General features: G+C 43.0%; 1 protein-coding gene across 2 annotated transcripts in view; it reads right to left on the bottom strand.

Moving 5' to 3' along the window:
• The window catches only part of LOC147020275 (spectrin beta chain, non-erythrocytic 1-like), a 264,618-nt gene that overhangs the window by 54,700 nt on the left and 189,071 nt on the right, over nt 1-20,847 (bottom strand). For both annotated transcript variants that reach the window (XM_085895518.1, XM_085895519.1), the window contains 6 exons: nt 18,764-19,027; nt 16,767-16,991; nt 16,321-16,410; nt 11,027-11,305; nt 529-659; nt 1-203 (listed from right to left, as the gene is read on the bottom strand). The exon at nt 1-203 is cut by the window's left edge and continues 2 nt beyond it. In XM_085895518.1, coding sequence (XP_085751644.1) covers nt 1-203; nt 529-659; nt 11,027-11,305; nt 16,321-16,410; nt 16,767-16,991; nt 18,764-19,027 — 1,192 coding nt within the window. The remainder of the gene's footprint in view (nt 204-528; nt 660-11,026; nt 11,306-16,320; nt 16,411-16,766; nt 16,992-18,763; nt 19,028-20,847) is intronic.

Genomic DNA, 20,847 nt, shown 5'->3' with positions numbered 1-20,847 from the left:
TCACATGCTCGTAGTCCTGACCAAGCTCATGTGAGCCAGCGACAACCTCCCGCTCAGCAATCCACTGTTCCAGGTCATCGACTTCATGGTTCAGCTGAAACAGCCGTTGACATTCTTCAAGTCGTCCACGGCGTTCCTCTGCGAGATCTTTGAGGCCCGCATACAGCCGGTCCACTTGGGACTGTCGCAGGCTGATACGCTCACTGTTGAATGACAGAACCAAGGCAAAAGTCTCGCACAATGTTTACAAATTTGTATTTGGATTGATTTGCATATTTGTGTTGAGTGCACAACATAGCTGCATTACAGTTTAATATCAAGTACTGCCATTAAATACAGGATATTGGGTATGTCCACACTTGCTGAAAAACGAATAGAGACCTCATGCATATCTTGAAATAGTCCACAGAATCACAGAAAAACTACATGAAAGCATTGAACGGAAATGATGGGTATTGAAGTGGTGGTGGTGGTGGTGGTGGTGGTGATGATGGTGTTGGTGGTGGTGGGAGCGAGTCATTGTATTACCTCTCAGAATGACCTTCATTTAGTAATTGACGACTTGTCTCGGAGAGCTGATGGACAGCCTCTGCATAGTCCTCTACAGCCTGTTCTTGGCTTTGATGCTTCTTCAAAAGAGCAGCTGCACTTTGTTCATCCTGCCATCGTGATAATAAATAGTAAAGTGATGCATTTTTAAAATAACAAGGCCAAAAAAAAATCTTGCCATCAGGATAAAACTATGTGTTGGTTGGTTGAAGCATGCTTTATTTCATTTTCATGCTTTAATTGTTAATTCCATGTTCATTTTACAAACATCTTAATGTATGAAAGCTGCTTTTTGGAATTGGTGTGTGAATTAATTTTCCAAAAGCTGACTCACAGACAAATCACTTTCCCAATGTTTTTCGACAGAGGGGAGACAGCCAGAGGGATTTTTTTGTTGTTATTATTTACTGATATCATAGACATCATCAAATGTAACCATTTGTTGATAATAAAAGTCGCTTTCACATTGCAAATGCTTGTACAATTTGGCCATTTCCCAATGCCATGTTAATGGAATTGTTAAAGTTATTACCTCTGCCACTAAAGGTGGACAGAGGTTATGTTTCCACCCCCTGTCTGTCTGTTTGTGTCTATGAGCAGGATATCTCAAAACCTTGTGGACGGATTTGGACAAAACTTGGTGGATAGGTTGGGTGTGCAACAAGGACGAATTGATTCGATTTTGATGAAGATCCGAATTTTGATCCGGATATGAGAATTTTTAAATTTTAAAGTGATTCTTCACCATTGAGAGATGGGGCCAAAAACGATATTTAGCATGATATTTCAAAAAGTTGTGCATGAGCTATGGCAGAACTAAGTGGATGAGTTGGTTCGGTGACAGGAACAGCCCAATTTGATTTTGGTTCAGGTCCGGATCCAGATCCGGCCCATCAGTGGGATACAAAACGTAAACTGTTCAGCCTAGCGGAGGTATGCGCTCTACCGAGTTCTGTTCTCGCTGTCTTTGTTAACACAAAGGGATATGGAAAAACAATAACATGTTTTCTGCTCCAATTCACCACAGGAAGCAAAAATGCTGTGAATGCACAAGCCAATACACGAACGGGAGAACACATGCATGTTCCTGCACATGTCAATACACTGATGGGAACAAATGATTCCTTCTGTGTGAACAAGAATGGGTTTGTTAAACAAACTGGTCCTGTTAAACATTCCTTATATATCCACCAAGATCTGAAAATGTTGGAAGATAAGGAATCATTTTGAACTACTGTATGCTACCCTGAATATTGAGAGATGTGAAGAAGAGTAGGTGATCTGGGAAGGCACACACATCCTCACATCTGACATCCCATATTTTGTCCAACTCTCCCTCGACTTTTGTCACTCAATCTTGCTGTTGGTGTGTTTCCCCACTCTCTTTATGCTGTTCCATTTGTTCTGTATCATCCTGATCTGTGCTATATTCTTGCTCTTCCACAATCCTCGACTTTGTATACAAAAAAAAGGAAAAATAAGCACATGCGTGATTTTTGTTTTAATGTAAATGAGTGTTAACTTGTTCGAATATAACGATTTTAGTTCGTTAAAGGTATCTGGATTGTTAAAGTTTTGACCATCGATAATATTCAATGAAAGGCCCTGCTACATAACTTTGATTGAGGGAATTTAACTTCAACAACAAAAAGTAGAACAAGAACAAAACAACACCACACACATGGTGAATATGTGTGGGCCATTTGAGAATTAACATGTATCTTTGCAGTTTGTTTGTTTTTGGGCACAAAGTCAAGGTTCATGGAAGAGCAAGAACACTGAATGGATCAGGATGCAAGAGAACAAAAGGAACAGTAGGGAGAGGGGAGGAAGCACTAACAGCAGGGTTGAAGGATAAAATAGAAAGAACTTGTGCACAAATGATGGGTGTGGGGAGGAATGAGGGGTAGGGGAGGACGCATGGGGTGGACAAGATGGACACAGAAGCAAACTCTCAAGAAGGAAAAACTGGAAATTTGGAAGTAGGTGGGCTAGATCAGATCTGTGACTTGCTACAGGTGGCATGTAAACCTATACTAACCTGTTTCATGATTGGTTTGCCTGAGACTAAACCATCTCCCCGACCAGGTTTCCTGGTGAGGAGGTTGCATGGATGTGGACACTCAGCAGGACTAAAAACAAAACCTGCCAAAGGGCGGAGGAGCTCCATGTGAGCCAATGGCCAATCATATCTGGTGCTCAACTGTGTCTGCGGACGTCGTTATGCAGTGGGTAACCTTTCCTCGGAGGTTGGTGGCAGGATTTGCTTCACTCCCAAAGCGCAATAAAAACGCAAAGAAAACTCAAAACCCACTCCGTGGAAGTATCTGCTGTGCAGCTGACCTTTGCAGGGCAGCTAACCAGATGACGGGGTTGGGGCAAAGCCCTCGGGATCCCCACTCTTTGATGATAGGAGAAAAACCATGGGGAAACCTTCCCGGGTTGGATTGCGGTGGTGCGTGTCGGGGTGGTACTGAGGTGTCGTCCAACAGATGGCGGTCTCCTAGGGTCAAGATTCTCTTGGCGAGGGAGCCTCATGAGTGGAGAAGGCCAATGGGACGACCGGTGCCTCGTGGTTGCAGCAGGTTGATCGGCATCTCAAGGAAATGGGGATGGATCAGGAATCTGCCTGGGGGATGGCCAGACGGAGGTCCCTGGAGTCCCAATGGAAAGTGGACAAAATGACGTGCTGCTTCGGTGCTAACCTAACCTGGGTGACTTGGTGGAGGTTAATGTGGGTAGAAACGATGATGGTTTTGGGTGGGGGATGCTCTGAGAGAGTGGCGAATAGTTGTCATGAAGACTAGGAGGGAAGGATGAGATTAAAGAGAAGTTGGTTCCACAGGCAAGAGAACAGAGAGGAACTAATGAGTGGAAGTGAGCAGTGATTCTGGATTTTGGGAGTTTCACCAGAATGTGGTTTATGGTGGACAACGTGTGCCCTGTAGAAACCTGGGGGGGGGTGGTGGGAAGCTTGGAAAGACCAGAGGGTGCAAGACCAGTATGTAGGTGGTAGAGGACAGAGAGACCACAGACCTATCTGCAGTGGTAAAGTGATAGGCCCATAGACTCAGCTTCATCAGGGGAGATTCCAATAATCTTGTAGGTCTTTGTTTCCATGGCATCTAGCTGAGCAAGGTGTGAGGCAGGAGCATAAGCCCAGAGGGGAGAGCATCACTCCATCCAGCTACAAATGGAGGTCTTGTAGGTGGATAGGAGTTCAAGTGAGCTAAAGAAGGATCTGCTTCCTGTCGGCAACTTATTTTGTAGGCCAACTTTGAAATGTGGTTTGCCCAAGAAAGATCACGGCTGACAGTAAGACCTAGGAGTTTGAATGGCTAATCTTCCTGAAGAAGGTTGTTAAGAAAATAGATGCGCAAGCGAGATTTTGCCAACCGGTTCTTTCGGAGAGAGAGAGGGAGAGGGAGGAGAGGGAGAGGGAGGGGGATATATATATATATATATATATATATATATATATATATATATATATATATATATATATATTATATGCCTCGAGAGACTGCCCTGATCTTATGTCTGGCATTGAAGGCCTCCATCCATTGTTGGGAGAGTTGGAGCAGCATTTCCAAGGTGAAGTGACCTGGTCTGAATCTGAATTTGTGATCTGATATGAGGCCGTTGGAGAAAAGGAAAGATTTCATATAAACTACGATGATGGATTCCATGACCTTGCTGATGATTGGAAGTAAGCTAATTGGTCTGTCGTGAAGGGGAACGTTTTTAGCCCACGTGCATGAAGAGAAAAGCTGGGTTAAGCATTTGGTTCACTTCTGTCTCTTTGTCTGTCTGTCTGTCTGTCTGTCTGTCGAAAAACATCAGTTTATGATCTTGGAATAACTTAATTTCAATTGAATGTTATATTTTGAATACAAATCGGAATATGAATCGGAAAACAAACCTGCCGTTCAGCAGTACTTTGGCTCTGAAAATTGTTTTTGTCTGTTTGCCTGTCTGGCAGTCAAACAAAATTGAAAATCATTCCAAACAGAAAACTTACTGCTTTTAACGATGTCAAAAAGGAAACAAACAATAGGCAGAAACTAATGTAATGTGTTAAATAAGGTGGTATGGAAGACAATGCATCAATGGCAGTAAACTTCAAAATCAGATATGGTTGGCCATTGGCTCACATGGAGCTCCTCCACCCTTTGGCAGGCGACATCGCGCTGTTATATATTTGGCTATTCTGTCCTATGTCTTCTGTCACACTTATGGCCCTGTACATCCCTTTGTCTGATCCGAGGGCTATAAATAGAAATTTGTCCAACGTCACAACTCTTCCCATCATGCATGCTAATTCACCGTGTCTACATTTAAATTTTATAACTGCAAAATTGTTTCATCATTCTTAACCTCGACTTTTACTGCCCCCAGCCACACGATATCGAAGTATTCGCTTGTTTTCTACAACCTTGAAAGTCTTTATTTTATTTAAATTTATTTATACACTTGAATACAGCAGTACACAAATTGCCTTTTTGGAAATTCCAAAAACCCCGTCTTTATTTGTACTTGTAAAAACAAAAAAAGAATGCCCTGAGGGCAGATTAAAAATGAGAAAACCTATGAAAACCGGCATTCATGTTGTCTCATACCCTAAGGGTAGATTAACTACGAGAAAACCTATGAAAATCAGCACTCATGTTGTCTCATGCCCTGAGGGCAGACTAACTTTGAGAAAACCTCAGAAAATCAGCACTCATGTTGTCTCATGCCCTGAGGGCAGATTAACTATGAGAAAACCTATGACAATAAGCACTCATGATGTTTCATGCCCCAAGGGCAGACTCACTTTGAGAAAACCTATGAAAATCAGCATTCGTGTTGTCTCATGCCCTGAGGGCAGATTAACTATGAGAAAACCTATGAAAATCAGCATTCATGTTGTTTCATACACTGAGGGCAGACTAACTTTGAGAAAACCTATGAAAATCAGCATTCGTGTTGTCTCATGCCCTAAGGGCAGTATAACTGTGAGATTCTGCATTCTGACAAATATTGTGGTGCATGGCAGTTTTTTTAGTACATCATTTTCTCAAAGATTGTTCCAAAATCATCATTTTCTCCAGGAGGAGTTTGCAGAGGGTTTGTAATTGCACAAATGCATGGATAAACTACGATAGCGATGAAAAACACATTTCACCAAAAAAGCATCGTCAGCTCTGGACTGTTCTGTTTGACTCATCGGCTTCATATGGTTACCGTCACGACTATTATGCAAAGTTCACAAACAAAACGATCATAGATAGTGCTCAGAAATGCAAAGCAAGAGTTGAAAAAAGCCTATTCTAATGTCCTTTTTCTAAACCTTGCGGAGGGTGAAGTGTTCTATGAGCTCTCTGGTTGCACCTTTTTATGTGATGCAGTGATGTTGGCTGATTTCCAGGCAGATGGAAGATGACCAAGGGAAAATTACAGTGCCTTCAGAAAGTATTTACTCCCCTCACCTTTTATCACATTTTATTGTGTTAAGGGGCTGTCACACCTTGACGTTTTAGCCAGCGTATGGCAAGGTCTCAAAATGTATGTAAAACGCTGGTGTACACTGAACTATTGATGTTTTTTTAAGTTTTGGGCGTATAATAACGTGTTGGACGTATGTATAACGTCTTAGTAACGTACACAGAACGTTTCAATCACATATAGATAACTTATACCAACGAATGCTGAGCGTGTTGTCGGCGTTCACAACCTATGCCCAACGATAGTGTAACTTATGCATAGCGCGGCAGCATATCGCCGACGATCACGTGGCGTAGGCTATTCATAGGCTGCGGCTCAACGATTCAAATCATAACCGCACTAGACATCGAAGTGTCAAGCCGCTGTCACACCTTGACGTTTTAGCCAGCGTATGCCGACGTATGAAAAATTTGCCGAACCCAGCTGGCACACGTCGAATACGTTATGGATAAGTTTTGTATACATTAAGAGCACGCTGGCATACGTCGTAGTACGCTGGCATACGTCGTCATACGCCGAGTACGTTGAGAAATTTTCAGCATGTTGAAAATTTCTCGACTTACTCGGCATATGACACACGTTCTGCATACGCTGGCCATAAGTTGTAGGCACGCTACGCAATCGTTGACACACGTCGACACACGTTACTTGTACGTTACTCATAAGTTGAAGCACGACGAGGTAATGGTTAGCGTCAGTGTTCCAGACTCCCTGTTTTTTTTTTTTCTTCGGTATGACGGTGATGTTGACACTTCGATTTCTAGTGTGGTTATGATTTAAATCGTTGAGCGGCAGCCTATTAATTATATTATATTATAACAGCACTAAAAATCGAAGTGTCAACATCACCGTAATACCGAAGAAAAAAACAAAACAAAACAGGGAGTCTGGAACACTGACGCTAACCATTACCTTGACGTGTTTCGACTTATGAGTAACTTACAAGTAACGTGTGTTGACGTGTGTCAACGATCGCGTAACGTGCCTACAACTTATGGCCAGCGTTATGCGGAACATGTGAGTCATACGCTGGCATACGTCGAAAAATTTCAAGCATGGAAAATTTGTCTAACACCTCGGCGTACTACGACGTATGCCAGCGTACTACGAAAAAAAGCCAGCGTACTATGACGTATGCCAGTGTGCTCTTAACGTATACAAACTTACCCATAACGTATTCGACGTGTGCCAGCGTTTTAGCCAAATTTTGCATACGTCAGGCATATGCTGGCTAAATCGTCAAGGTGTGACAGGGCCTTTACAGCCTGAATTTAAAATGGATTAAATTTAAATTCTTTGTCACCGATCTACATAAAATGCCCCATAATGACAAAGTGAAAAATTGTTTTTCGAAATCTTTACAAATTATTTAAAAATGAAAAGCTGAAATGGCTTGCGTCAATAAGTATTCAACTCCCTCAATCAATACTCTGTAGAAGTGCCTTTGGCAGACATTACAGCTTCGAGTCTTCTTGGGTCTGTCTGTATAAGCTGTACACATCTGGATTTGGGGAGTTTCCCCCAATCTTCCTTGCAGATTTGCTCAAGCTGTGTCAAGTTGTATGGGGAGCATCCATGAACAGCAATCTTCAAGTCTTTCCACAGATTCTAAATGGTATTCAAGTCTGGGCTCTGGCTGGGCCACTCAAGGAATTTTGAGTTCTTGTTCTAAAGCCATTCCAGTGTTGCTTTGGCTGGATGCTTGGGGTCATTGTCCTGTTGGGATGCAAATATTCACCACAGTCTATGGTCTTCTGCACTCTGTAGCAGGTTCTCAAGGATTTGCCTATATTTGGCTCCATTCATTGTTCCCTCTACCCTTAGAAATCTCCCAATCACTGCCGCAGATAGCATGATGCGGCCACCACCATGTGTCACGGTAGGAATGGTGTTAGATGGGTGATGAGCTGTGCTCAGGTTCTGCCAGACGTAGCGCTTTGCATTCAGGCCAAATAGTTCAATTTTTGTCTCATCAGAGCATAGAATCTTTTACCTCGTGCTCTCAGAGTCTTTCACGTGCCTTTTTGCAAACTCCAGGCATGCTGTCATGTGCCTTTATCTCAGGAGTTGCTCCCATGTAGCTACTCTCCAATAAAGCCTAGATTTGTGAAGTGCTACAGAGACTGCTGTCCTTCTGGAAGGTTCTCCCATCTCAGCCAAAGAACTCTGTAGTTCTGTCAGAGTGATCATTGAGTTCTTGGTCACCTCCCTGATGAAGGTCCTTCTTGTCCGGTTTTTCGGACGTTTCTCAGTTTGATCGGACGGCTAGCTCCAGGAAGAGTCTAGGTAGTTCCATATTCTTTCCATTTCCTAATGATAGAGCTCACTGTGCTTTTGGGAACTTTCAACACTCGAGAAATTGGCTTCTACCCATCCCCAGATCTATGCCTCCTCACAATTATATCTCGGAGTTCTACGGACAGTTCCTTGGACTTCATGGTGGAGTTTCTGCTCTGACATGCTCTGTCAACTGTGACAGCTGATATAAAAAGGTGTGTTTCTTTCTAAATCATGTACAATCAATTGAATTGGCCAAATGTGGATTCCAATCGACTTATAAAGACATCTCAATGATGATCAAAGGAAATTGGATGTACCTGAGCTCGATTTGGTGTGGCATTGCAAAGGGGTTGAATACTTATTGAAGCAAGACATTACAGCTTTTCATTTTTATTTCATTTGTGACTATTTCTAAAAACACGTTTTTACTTTGTCATTATGGGGTATTTTGTGTCGATCGGTAACAAAAATTTTGAATTGAATCCATTTTAAATTCAGGCTGTAACACAACAAAACAAAATGTGACAAAAGTCAAGGAGTGTAAATACTTTCAGAAGACACTGTACATGGTGAAAAGAGCAGGAAAAGGATATGCAAGAGCAGCAGACTAGATTTTTAGAACATGTGAGTTCATGCCATCTGGTCCAGTTGCAGAATCAGAGTCGATCGTGCTGCTAGAAACCACTCCAACTTCTCAAGTGCAAAAGACATGGAGTCCAGGAGTAGTTGAGTGCAACTGTGTCGAGTAGGTACAGAAAGCTTGGTTGGGGACACAGATTATCAAGCAAACACCGAATTGATTAATTCGGCTATCTCACGAGTGGAGTCGGCTGTAGTGCCATTTGAAGAGGGAAGGGATGGAGGAGGAACGTACCCCAGAGACAGACTTAACAAGGTGCCACCATGTTTTATAGGGAGACAAGTTTCAAAGTTCAATTTTGAGATTGGACAGATGTTATTTTCTGGCTCTCATGATCGTAAACACACATTTGTTGTGAGCTTTGTGGAATGACCTGATATTGCCTTCAGTCGGGTTTGCTTTCCAGGAAGAGAAGGAAAGTTGGTTCAGAACAACTGCTTCACCACAGGATTCAGAGTACTTTGTGCGGGAAGAAGGGTAGGATAAATTATCACAAGATTGGATGGATCTGTGCATAACATAGAGCAGGTTTCTGTGGAAGAATTCCCAGGCTGAATTAATATCAGGGTCAGTACTGGTAGATATGGGAGAGCAGTCCTGAAGACAGATGACTGCTTGCAGTCCCTACCAATCTGCCTGAGTAAACTACCAGAGTCGCTGGCGCTGAGGCAGCTCTCTGAGAATTGCCAAAGAGATGTTGACTCTCACAAGCATATGATCAGATTAACCAATTAGAGCAGAGAAAGAGCAGAATACATTTGCAGGAAAGTTATCACCAAATCCAGAAGGGAAGATTTGCCATTGGGAGAAATCCCTGTTAGAAAGTTCACAGATCGAGTCAGTCCCATGGAGCCACAGAAGTCCTTTGTTGAAATGCCATGGCTGGTGAGAAAACCAACACCCAGCCAAGTTGCATGGTGACAATTAAAATTGCCACATATGAGGAAGAGAGTATTTGGATGAGTGGTTAAAATTTGTCCATGTTGTCTGAGAGAGATGTACAGACGGAGTCATCACTGTTTGGAGAACGGCACAACACACAGACAAACAAGAGGTGGGAGCAGAGGGGAAATAGCAGCCAAAGGTACTCTTGAGGGTTGGGAGGTGTTAGATCAGTACAAGGGCAGTGAATAATTTAATTATTCTGTAAAGTGCAACTCTGCCACCATTGGAGGAGACAATAGCCAAGGAGAGACACGAAGGAGTCAGGATTGTCCTGTGGGAGGAAGGATTCTGCTAAACAGATGATGTCCAGTTTATCGGCAGTGGCCTGGATTGAGATATCTGTCAGATTGGAGCAAAGACCTTGGATGTTTGAGGTCCACAGAGTTATGGACAGTGGAGGAAGCATTGGGAGGGTGCATGTACGGGAGGGGGGGGTGGTTGGAGGCTTTGCTAGAACAGGGCGAGGGGAGGCTTTGCAGGGGTGGGGTGAGGGGGGAAGGTTTGAGTGGATGGGGTGAGGGGGAAACATTGAGGTCAATTTTGGAAAATAATATTTGTGAAGAAGAAGAAAAAGAGGAATAAATTGTGGTGAAGAAGACCACGTGAGGTACTCCTGATGGAGAAATTAGTTAAACATTTAAAAACATTTTTAAATGCTTTTTAAGGAAAAAGTTAGAAATGTTTATTTTCAATGAAAATTCACTTTGGGGTTATTGAGAAAAAGAGGAGGGGAGAGGGAAAGAATGAAGTAAAGACGGAAATGAATTCAAGCAGAATGAGATAGTTGTCATGTGGAAAAGTAAACTTTTTTTTGTTTGTTTTTATTTTTTTTGAAGCGAGGAGGGGAAATAGGATAACGTTGAGGTGATAGAACTAAAATGTGTGGGATGAAAGAAGCAAAACAATGAATATGGAGACAAAAGGGACACGTTATTTTCACAATTGCTATCTGAGGTTTTCACAACTGCTATACAATGACAGTTGCTAGAAACAAACTTCACTCATTATGCCTTTATTATTTAATAACTCTGCAAAATGTGCTTCCATAAAACATACTGAAGATTATGTCAGGTGATTGTGAAGATGTTGTAATATGCATGTACTGTATGTTCTGATTGTAATCACCTTTGCTTTGTCCTCTCCCATCATGTACAACTCCTGCTCACTCAGCCACGACTCAGCTTCTGTTGCATCTGAGTAGTACTGGTGTGCCTGCAGGGACTGTTCAAGCCGGGCCGCCCGTGATGCCACCTCAGTTTTAAGCTTTGCCCAAAGTTCACGCAAATCACTGAGCCGTGAGGAGACAGCCTCGCCATCTGGTGTGCCATGCACCACAAGGTGTTCACCGCGTTCACAGACATCATCCACCCACTGCTGGTGACCTTGTAGCTCCTTGTCCAGATTCTGTGCAAGTAACGGGTGATCCAGTTTGCTTTGACAATGGCTACCAATCATTTATTTCTAAATGAAATGTCATGTACTTAGGCATTCACGTGGTCTGAATAACAATAAGGTGACACTGTGTCACAACAAAATTCTTCTCACCCTTGATAACAAACTAGTACATCAAAGAAGTGACAAGTTACTTCCGGTTCCGGTTTTGAGCTGCAAGAGGTCTCCTTCGGGGCTCCCTGCTGACTTTCTCAAAGTTAAGTTCCGGTTGTTATTTGTCCCGTTTTAACTGTTTAATTTTCTCACCTACATGTTAATGTGTGTTCCTAGTTCGGTTTTGTTTCAAAAATCGTGCTATTTTGTGAGTATTTATGTCGACGTTCTTACCTGGTGTTTGAGGCCTAGTCCTAGGCTTGAGGCCTACCGGTTCCACTCGGTGTTCGATCGTTTTTTTTTGTTTGTTTGTTTGTTTTTTCTCCCCATAACCTTCAATTTCTATCCTCCCCATTACCTTCAATTTTCATCCTCCCCACTTTCCAAACATCCCCCATTCTCCCAACTAATCTCTTTCTTATCTCAAAAAAAAAAAATAAAATAAAATAAAAAAAATATACCCAACAACAACAACAACAACACGCTCACCTTCTCCCGATTCTGCTACTTCTTCTTCCTCTTAACTTCCTCCTCGTCTTCCTCGATTTTTTTTTTATTTTTTTATTTTTTTATTTTTTTTATTTTTTTTTTTTTACACTTCCATGACCTAATCTGTTGAACTCTCTCATACATTAATATTACAACAAAAACGATCTTATAATGCTTCATCTTCCTCTCTCACACATGTGGTACTCTTTACTGTTTCACAATGCACTACTCTTCTGCTATTTTAACAGACTGCTCTCATTTCGACCTCTCCTTCATTCCTTGCCTAAAAAATCCAACTATTACAGCGCTTCTTCTCTCCATGCTCTGAATTCGCCTTCATTGCATCCATCAAGAATTGTGTTAAATCGCATCTCTGACCTAAAACTTTTAAAAACCACAGTTTGCCATGGATGCTCGCTTTCCATCAACCATTCTTTTTTCCAACTTCAGTGCCAACTCACCCCCTCACCCCTCACTCTCACTCTCAAAGCAACCATCCCACTCTTCTCCCTCCAAGCCTCCCTCTCACCTCTTTCAAAAATTCCCCCTCACCTTTCTCCCACCTTTCATCCCCCTCACTCTTCCTTCTCTAAGTTGCCCCCCTCTCATCCACCAACCTGCCTCCCTCCACTGCCCTCTCACCTCCATCTCTTCACTCCACCTCCTCAAATCCTCAACTGCCATCTTCCTTGTCTCTTGTCCCCCCTCTCTCCCAGCACCACAGAGCCTTTTCTCCTCCTCATTCGGCCCCCTCCCCTCGCTATTCTGCAATACCCCACACTCCTTCAGCAACCCTCCTTACCTCCCCCCTCTTCCCTCGTCCTACCCTCCCCCGCCCCTCCACCTCATGCACCCAGAGACTCCTCCCCTACCTCTTCATTAAAAGTGTGGACCTCAAATATCCGGGGCCTTCACTCAAACCTTTCAGATCTTTCCATACAGGTTGCCACTGACAAACCAGACATTATCTGCCTAACAGAAACTTTCCTCTCCCAAGACGTGTCTGACTCCCAAGTATCTCTCCCTGGTTACTCCCTCTTACGGTATGACAGACCTGAGTCTCGTCCTGGTGGAGGTGTTGCTCTCTTCATCAAAGACTCTATTCCTCACTCTCCCTGCACTGCTCTCACTCCCCCACACCCCCAGGAATACCTCTGGCTTCGGCTTCCCCTCCACTCCCACCTCATGTTTATATGTGTACTGTACCGTCCACCGAACAGTGATGACTCCATCTACACCTCACTCTCCGAAAACATGGACCATCTTCTATCTTCTCATCCAAACTCTCTCTTCCTCTTATGTGGCGACTTCAATTGTCATCACGCCAGTTGGCTAGGTGTGGGTACCTCTCTCACCTGCCATGGGACATCAGCAAAAGCTTTCTGCGACTCATTGGGACTGACTCAATCAGTCAACTTCCCGACCCGGATCTCAACCAATGGTACTCCATCTCTTCTGGATCTGATTTTGACAAATTTCCCTGACAATATCTGCTGCTCTTCCTTTGCTCCAATTGGTTCTTCTGACCACGTCCTTGTTAAAGTGGACATCTCTCTGGCTGTTATCAGAGAACCACCTCACCGCCGTCGAGTCTGGCATTTCACTCAAGCCGACTGGCAGGGTCTCCGAGCAGCCATCAAACTTACAGACTGGTCTCCTATCACTACTTTCTCAAACATCAACTCATCCTGGGAATTCTTTCATAGAAACTTGCTCTCCCTCATGCACAGATTTATCCCCTCTCGTGTTCAGTTGTCTTACCCTTCCTCCCGCCCTTGGTTTACTGAAGCTTGTGGCGAGGCAGTTGTCCTGAAACAACTTGCCTTTGCCTCATGGAAAGCAAACCCAACTGAGGGCAATCTCAGTTCTTTCCACAAAGCTCGGAACAAGTGTGTATCTACCCTCAGGAGAGCCAGAAAACAACATCTTTCTCATCTCAAGTCTGAACTCTCAAACCTCTCTCCCTCCTCAAAATCCTGGTGGCGTTTAATCAAATCTGTTTCTGGTGTATGTTCCCCCTCCATCCCCTCCCTTACCTCAAATGGCCGCACTGCTGATTCCACACGTGATAAAGCTGAATGTCTAAACTCGGTGTTTGCAGCTAAATCTTGTGTCCTAAACCCATCACTATCTCTACCCACTTTACCCAGTCGCACCCAACTGTCCCTGGACTCTGTATCCTTTTCTCCTGACAAGGTGGAGAGCTTGCTTTCAAACCTCGAGTCAGATTCTGCAACCGGTCCAGACGGCATCAGCCCACGTGTCCTCAAAGCCTGCTCTTCTGCTCTTGCTCACCCTCTCTCTGTTCTATTCACCCTCTCATTTTCCCAAGGTCATCTGCCATCTGCTTGGAAATCTGCTAACATCACTGCCCTGCATAAAAAGGTGCAAAAACAGATCCCTGTAACTATAGACCAATCAGCCTTCTCCCAATCATCAGCAAGGTTATGGAATCCATCATCGCTTCAGACATGAAATCCTTCCTCTTCTCCAATGGCTTGATTTCCAATCATCAATTTGGTTTCAGACCAGGTCACTCTACCCTAGATATGCTGCTACTGCTCTCCCATCAATGGATGGAGGTCCTCAATGCCAGACAGGAAATCCGAGCCGTATCCCTGGACATATCACGTGCTTTTGACACAGTCTGGCACCCTGCCCTACTCACCAAACTCTCTTCCCATGGTATTCAAGGCCATCTCCACTCATGGCTCGCAGACTTCCTCTCCTGTCGCAGTCAACGTGTGGCCCTAAATGGAGTTCTTTCATCCCCTCTTCCTGTGCAGGCTGGAGTTCCTCAAGGTAGCGTTCTGGGCCCTGTTCTTTTTCTGGTTTTCATCAATGATCTCTCGGACTCTCTGGAAAATCCTCTATTTCTCTTTGCCGATGACTCCACCCTCTGCCGTACCATCTGTCATCCCTCAGACCGGCAAGCAGTAGCTTCTTCGCTCACTGCAGATCTGGATAAAATCACAAACTGGTCCAACACGTGGAACATGTCTTTCAATCCAGACAAATCTCACACTCTCACTATGTCTCTTCGAAAGGACCGTTTAGAAAACCCCGCATCCACTTTCTCAACAATCCTCTGGAAGAAGTCTTTTCTTTCAAGCTTCTGGGTCTCACTATCTGCCATGACCTTTCCTGGGAAAGTCACATTTCCAACCTTGCCTCAAAAGCCAGTCGCCGACTGGGAATCCTCCGTCGTGCAAAGTCCTTCCTCGGCCCTCTTGAGCTCCTGACCACTTACAAAGCTTTTGTCCGTAGCCTGATGGAGTACTGCTCTCCCCTCTGGGCTGGTGCTCCTGCCTCCCACCTTTCTCGACTTCACGCTGTCGAAACCAGGGCTTTTAAGATCATTGGCATCTCCCGCAATGAAGCTGAGTCTTTGGGCCTCTCACTCAATCACCGCAGGTTGGTCGGTGGTCTTTCTGTCTTCTACCGACTCCTCTCCAGCCTTGCCCCCCTGCTCTCTCTGCGATTTGTCCCAACCACATTTCCACAGGGCGCTCAAGGTCCGCCAACAACCCCCTTCTGGTAAAACTACCAAAATCACGAATCACTGCTCATCTTCACTCTTTCATTCCTCTTTTTTCCCGCCTTTGGAATAAACTTCCTCACTCTATTCTTTCCCATTCTTCCCTCCAGGCTTTCAAAACAGCTGTTCACCACCACCTCTTATCTTCCCCCATCCAAATCCTCGATCTTTTCTACCCCCGATAATCCACCCAAGCCCACTTCCTTCAATTCTCCTGCTTTCCTTCCTGAAAGTCCCTGTAATGTCCATCTTCTCCTCGCCATGTTCCCCGTCCCATCCCCATCCCTCTCCCTTCCACAGTTCACCTGTGTCTGTTCCCCAATGATTTGTCCCTTCCACTCCCGCCCCTCTTGTCTCATGCCTCCTTGCTGTGAGTTGTGTGTTAGCTCTCATACGAGCCTCGACCAAGGTATACAAAAAAAAAAAAAAAAAAAAAAAAAAAGATGGCGATCTAAAGTTCCCCAGATTTGCCAAGGAAAACTTGTAAATAAAATTGAAGCTTCCATGTCATTGACCAAAATTATTTATATGAAAGTGAAAACAGTACTTTATGATATTGCATTCTTCATATGAACATATCACAGCAATTCCACATCACAGAGATGAGGAAGAGCTAATGTACTGTCATGTCAAGTAAAAGTTCCCCAAAGTACTTTTTGTTTGTATTAACAAACACTGAGAATATATTCACTTCCTTTGGTATGACATAAGCTTTAGGCCAGATAATAATTTGGACATCACAAAATCAAGGATAAGTCTGACTAGTCAGTCTGTCTTATCTCTTACAGGTTTCTGTGTTCATCATAAGGTTCTTGATGGAAATCAGTCATCATAGAAATTGCATTACCTCGTTTTTCTTGATCAGGAGTTGCACAGTATGCAGGTTATTTCCATGATCAGTAGATGTTGCCAGGGGCATATGTTCTTCAATCCACATCTGGGAAAACATCACCATGGCCAACTCAAACACAGAAGTAACAAACTGCCATTGTTCCTCACAAAATCTTCACGAATAAAAAATTGTTTTGAAGTTTTTAAACACCACTTTCCTTTGCCAAAACAACTTGCACCTTAAGAAAAGTGAAAACAAGAAGGAGCAACAGATGCATTTCATAATATTATACATTTACAACCCACAGTTCGACATCATTTGCAGTTCTAAGAATGGAAACATTGGTTGCAGAACTAACAACAATTGCTTTTAAATATAACCTAACATGTTTAAAAAAAAAACTTTCAAGCCTACGTTTTTCATGAAAACACAGTCCAAACCCTATTCATTGACCATCTCACCATTTCATCCTCCAGATCTCGTTTTAACTGGTGTGACTCCTTAGATGACAGTAACTTAAGCCTCCGCTGAGAAAGAGGTTCTTTAATCTGAGCAAGTCTCTGTTCAACAACCCTCTGAATGCCATCAGCCTCATCTCCAGCCTTCCCCTCTTGCTGTAACACTGCAGCCTGTGCTTGGAGCTCTTCAGTCTCCCTCCGACGCACTTCCATCTGATTTTCAATCATCTGCATCACGGCCAGGGTGAAAAGAAACCAACATTAAAGTTTCACATTTTGGTCAAGCTCACAAAGCACACATGCAGTAGGTTGTTTTTATTTCTTGTCGTCTGACCATAATAAAAAGGTTCATTTTTCCTCAACAAAAATTGAAATTTATATTAAAAATGACAAATTTTCTACGAGTAAAGCACATTACTGTTTCAAAATAAAATTAAAGTGATTGATATGAAGAGCATTCGAATAGTTCTACAAACGAGACACTCAAAATAGTCCAAAAAATGCAGAACATTTTCCTATTTTTAATACATTAAGAATGTATAATATTTATGAAGAATATTTCCTGACAAATTATATACACGTATGTATTGAAAATTTTGAAGAGTTGTCATTTCTTTGATGATCATGAGTATCTCAATAGTATGACCTTTTCATCTCATCTCAAATATTTTCCTTTGACATTTAAAAATAATTCAGAATAACAGTGAAATTGAAAAAAAATAGTTAAATCATGCTCTATATACACACACACACACACACACACGCACGCACGCACGCACGCACGCACGCACGCACGCACGCACGCACGCACGCACACACACACACACACACACACACACACACACACACACACACACACACACACACACACACACACACACATTCTAAAAAAGAAAGAATGATTTCAAAAATACTTTGAAATCGACTATTGCAAGGAATCCACTGCTAAAGAACCCCAATAGTTACCATTTTTGAAATGGCAGCAATGACGAAGGCTGAGATTGAGCAATTCATGTAGAGTTATTATCCAGTATAAATAATGGCTGCAGTGTGGTGCTGTGAAATAATCATTCCATGCAGCGCTATTTCCGGCAATATGTAAACTAAAAATAATTTTTTATCAGATCATGGCGGTATGTGCGAGAAAACAAAAACCAACATTGTTTTTTGGTTGGCTTTTTTTAGTCCTTCCACGTCTCAAAGAAGCCACTTCTGTTTCAATATGGGAGTTCATGATTCAAGGACCAAGGTGTGAAGTTTTCTTGTTCTCAATGTTTTGTTCCAAGCGTTCTTTTCAGGATCGTCACTGAGCCCCGGGCAGTTTCCAACTGTAGTTTGATTGTGGTAATGTTCCGAGGAATGGGTATTTTTAAGATCTCCATAAGGTTCTTCTTTATCATTTATCCAATTATCACTGGTACGATTTCGGTGTTCTTCAGCTTCCAAGATCTTTTGACTTCATTTTTGAGATCCTGGTATTTGGTCATTTTCTTGATTTCTGCATTCTTTAGGCCAAAATTGCTTGGTAGTGACACTTCAATTAGTAATGCCGTGGTCTTTTTTTGTACTTAAGTACTATTTCCGATTGCAATGCTTTGTTTTATATGTTCACGCTCAATGGGATCATCAGGTCATATGTGAGGTGTGTGTGTGTGTGTGTGTGTGTGTGTGTGTGTGTGTGTGTGTGTGTGTGTGTGTGTGTGTGTGTGTGTGTGTGTGGTTTCTGCAGCAACCTTTCCCTTTTGGCAAATGCAGTGACTATTATGTAGAATAAGCATTTGTGTATTTTTGACATAAACGAGGAGAATTCTGCTGTTTCTGTGTTCATGCAATGTGCCATCCATGATTTCCTTGCTCTAATAAAATATATGCACAAGCTCATAATGGGGCATTTAAACTTTTGAAGAAAAAAAAAAAACATACCTACATTTGACTCGTGAGACTTATCCTTGCATTTAATCAGTGTATTGCAAATGCTTCTGACAAAAATAAACTGTCACCTGTTGCTTGTGAAGCAAGAGATTCACACTTTTGAGATCCTTCCCACAGTCATCTGACTGGATCTGAGTCTCAAGGTCATTGATCCAGTGGTCGAGGTCAGCACAACTCTGCGAAAAGAGCTCTGCCTTGTTAGCCTCAAACAGCAATGTGGCCTTGTTTTGTGTGGTCGTCTCCAGCTCGAGCCAAAGCCTTCGCAGTTCCACCAACCGTGCCTCCACTTCAACACGTGTCTCTGGCTTCTCCCGCATCAGCACCTCAGCATCCTGCTCCCCACCATGAGACAATCATTGTTTCTTTGCTTATATTTTAAAGGCCAAGCCAATCCTACTTTGGAAGTTTTATTTTTATTTCACTTATGTGTGGTTCAATTTTTAACTGGACTTTTCTTGATAAAAAGCAGAGAAATCTATGTTTCTCAAGGCAGAAGCTAATGCTTTTTGAGAAAATTTGTCTTCGTAGTGTTGCAAACAAATACCCATAATCACGTTTCCCACTTTAATGCATGTTCTGTACATCAAGATGAGATCATTTAAAGAGGGTAGAACAGTAAATAAGTCTGAAGTTTCGTAAAGCCTTCCCAAATTTACCGACTATTTGCTTGCATTGCATGATGATGAATCTCTGTCAAGGAGATTGGTATTTTATTGGTGCATATCATTGGAAGATGGCAGTTCAAATGTGAAGAATGAACCACATGCTGCAAGGCCAGCTACATCAATCAACGATACAAACGCCAAGTGAGTTGAGGATTCTGGTCCCAGCTTCGTGCACACACACATGCTTCAATCTTTCTGCTCCAAGAGAATTATCTCTTAAGCCGCAAGGTTCCACATCTCTCAAGAGTCTATGCCAGTCTGTCTCTGTCTCTGTCTCTGTCTCTGTCTCTGTCTCTGTCTCTGTCTCTGTCTCTGTCTCTGTCTCTGTCTCTGTCTCTGTCTCTGTCTCTGTCTCTGTCTCTGTCTCTCTCTCTCTCTCTCTCTCTCTCTCTCTCTCTCTCTCTCTCTCTCTCTCTCTCTCTCTCTCTCTCTCTCTCTCTCTCTCTCTCTCTCTCTCTCTCTCTCTCTCTCTCTCTCTCTCTCTCTCTCTCTCTCTTTCTGTCTTTCTCTTTCTCTCTTTCTCTCCACTATCGATTTTCTTGGCACCAAAAATTGAATTTTGTGGCAAAGGAGTTGCAATTAAGCATCATGGAAGAGTAGGCTCACCAAGGGCTACCTCAGGTCATTCTGCAAGACAAATTTGTGTCGATCCTCAAGTGAGTCAGAAAACATCATGTGATTATCCTGAAGGCTGATTGAAAGTCATGCAAAAACGGCCTCCTTTTAGAAACTCTTGGTAGCACCTTATCAAGTTTATTTATAATGTGTGCTCTCCACCCCTCCTTTGCCCCACATCAAATGGCAAAAAGGTTGTCTAAAATCAGGCTTTGCCTCCAAAGCTCATGTGCAAGACCCATCCCTCTCTGTTCCCACCTTAACCCCTCATAGCAACTGCCTCAGTGACACTTACTTTTCCAACGAACAAGAAAAATAATGTTCTAGCCAACTTTGATTCTTCCTTGGAGACAGGCACAGGTGGCATGTTCTCAAATTTGTGTTCTCAAATCCCACTCTTTTCTCTCCAGCCTGTCCTTCACTTTAAACCACTTCCCTTTTGACTGAACAACAGCCAATATCAATCCAATCTACAAGAATGGTGCAAAAACATACCCTCTCCACTTCAGGCCTTTAGCTGACTTCCATTTACAAGCAAAGTAAGCGAATCTATCATCACAGATGACACCTCGTCTTTCCATTAATCAAATGGCCTAATCTCTGACCATCAGTTTGGATTCTGTCCTGGCCACTCAATACTGTGTGGAAGCACTCAATCTTAAGCAAGAATTCAAGCCTGTGTCTCTGGACATAGGTCTGTGGACATCTTGGGCATATGACAGTCTGGCATGCTACTTTCCTTGCCAAGCTTTGTGGCTTTGGAAAGCAATGCCACCTTCTTTCTTGGCTTACTAACTTTCTCCACTCACAGAGTCAGCAACTAACTCTCACTGTCAATCTCATGTTTTCTCTCCCATAAGAGACTGGATTGT

Source organism: Eptatretus burgeri, chromosome 9 (assembly GCF_056783735.1).
Source record: "Eptatretus burgeri isolate ZD-2024b chromosome 9, Ebu_testis_v1, whole genome shotgun sequence".
Lineage (NCBI taxonomy): Eukaryota > Metazoa > Chordata > Myxini > Myxiniformes > Myxinidae > Eptatretus > Eptatretus burgeri.
The sequence above is the reverse complement of the archived record's forward strand: the minus strand, read 5'-3'. Positions and strand labels throughout refer to the sequence as shown.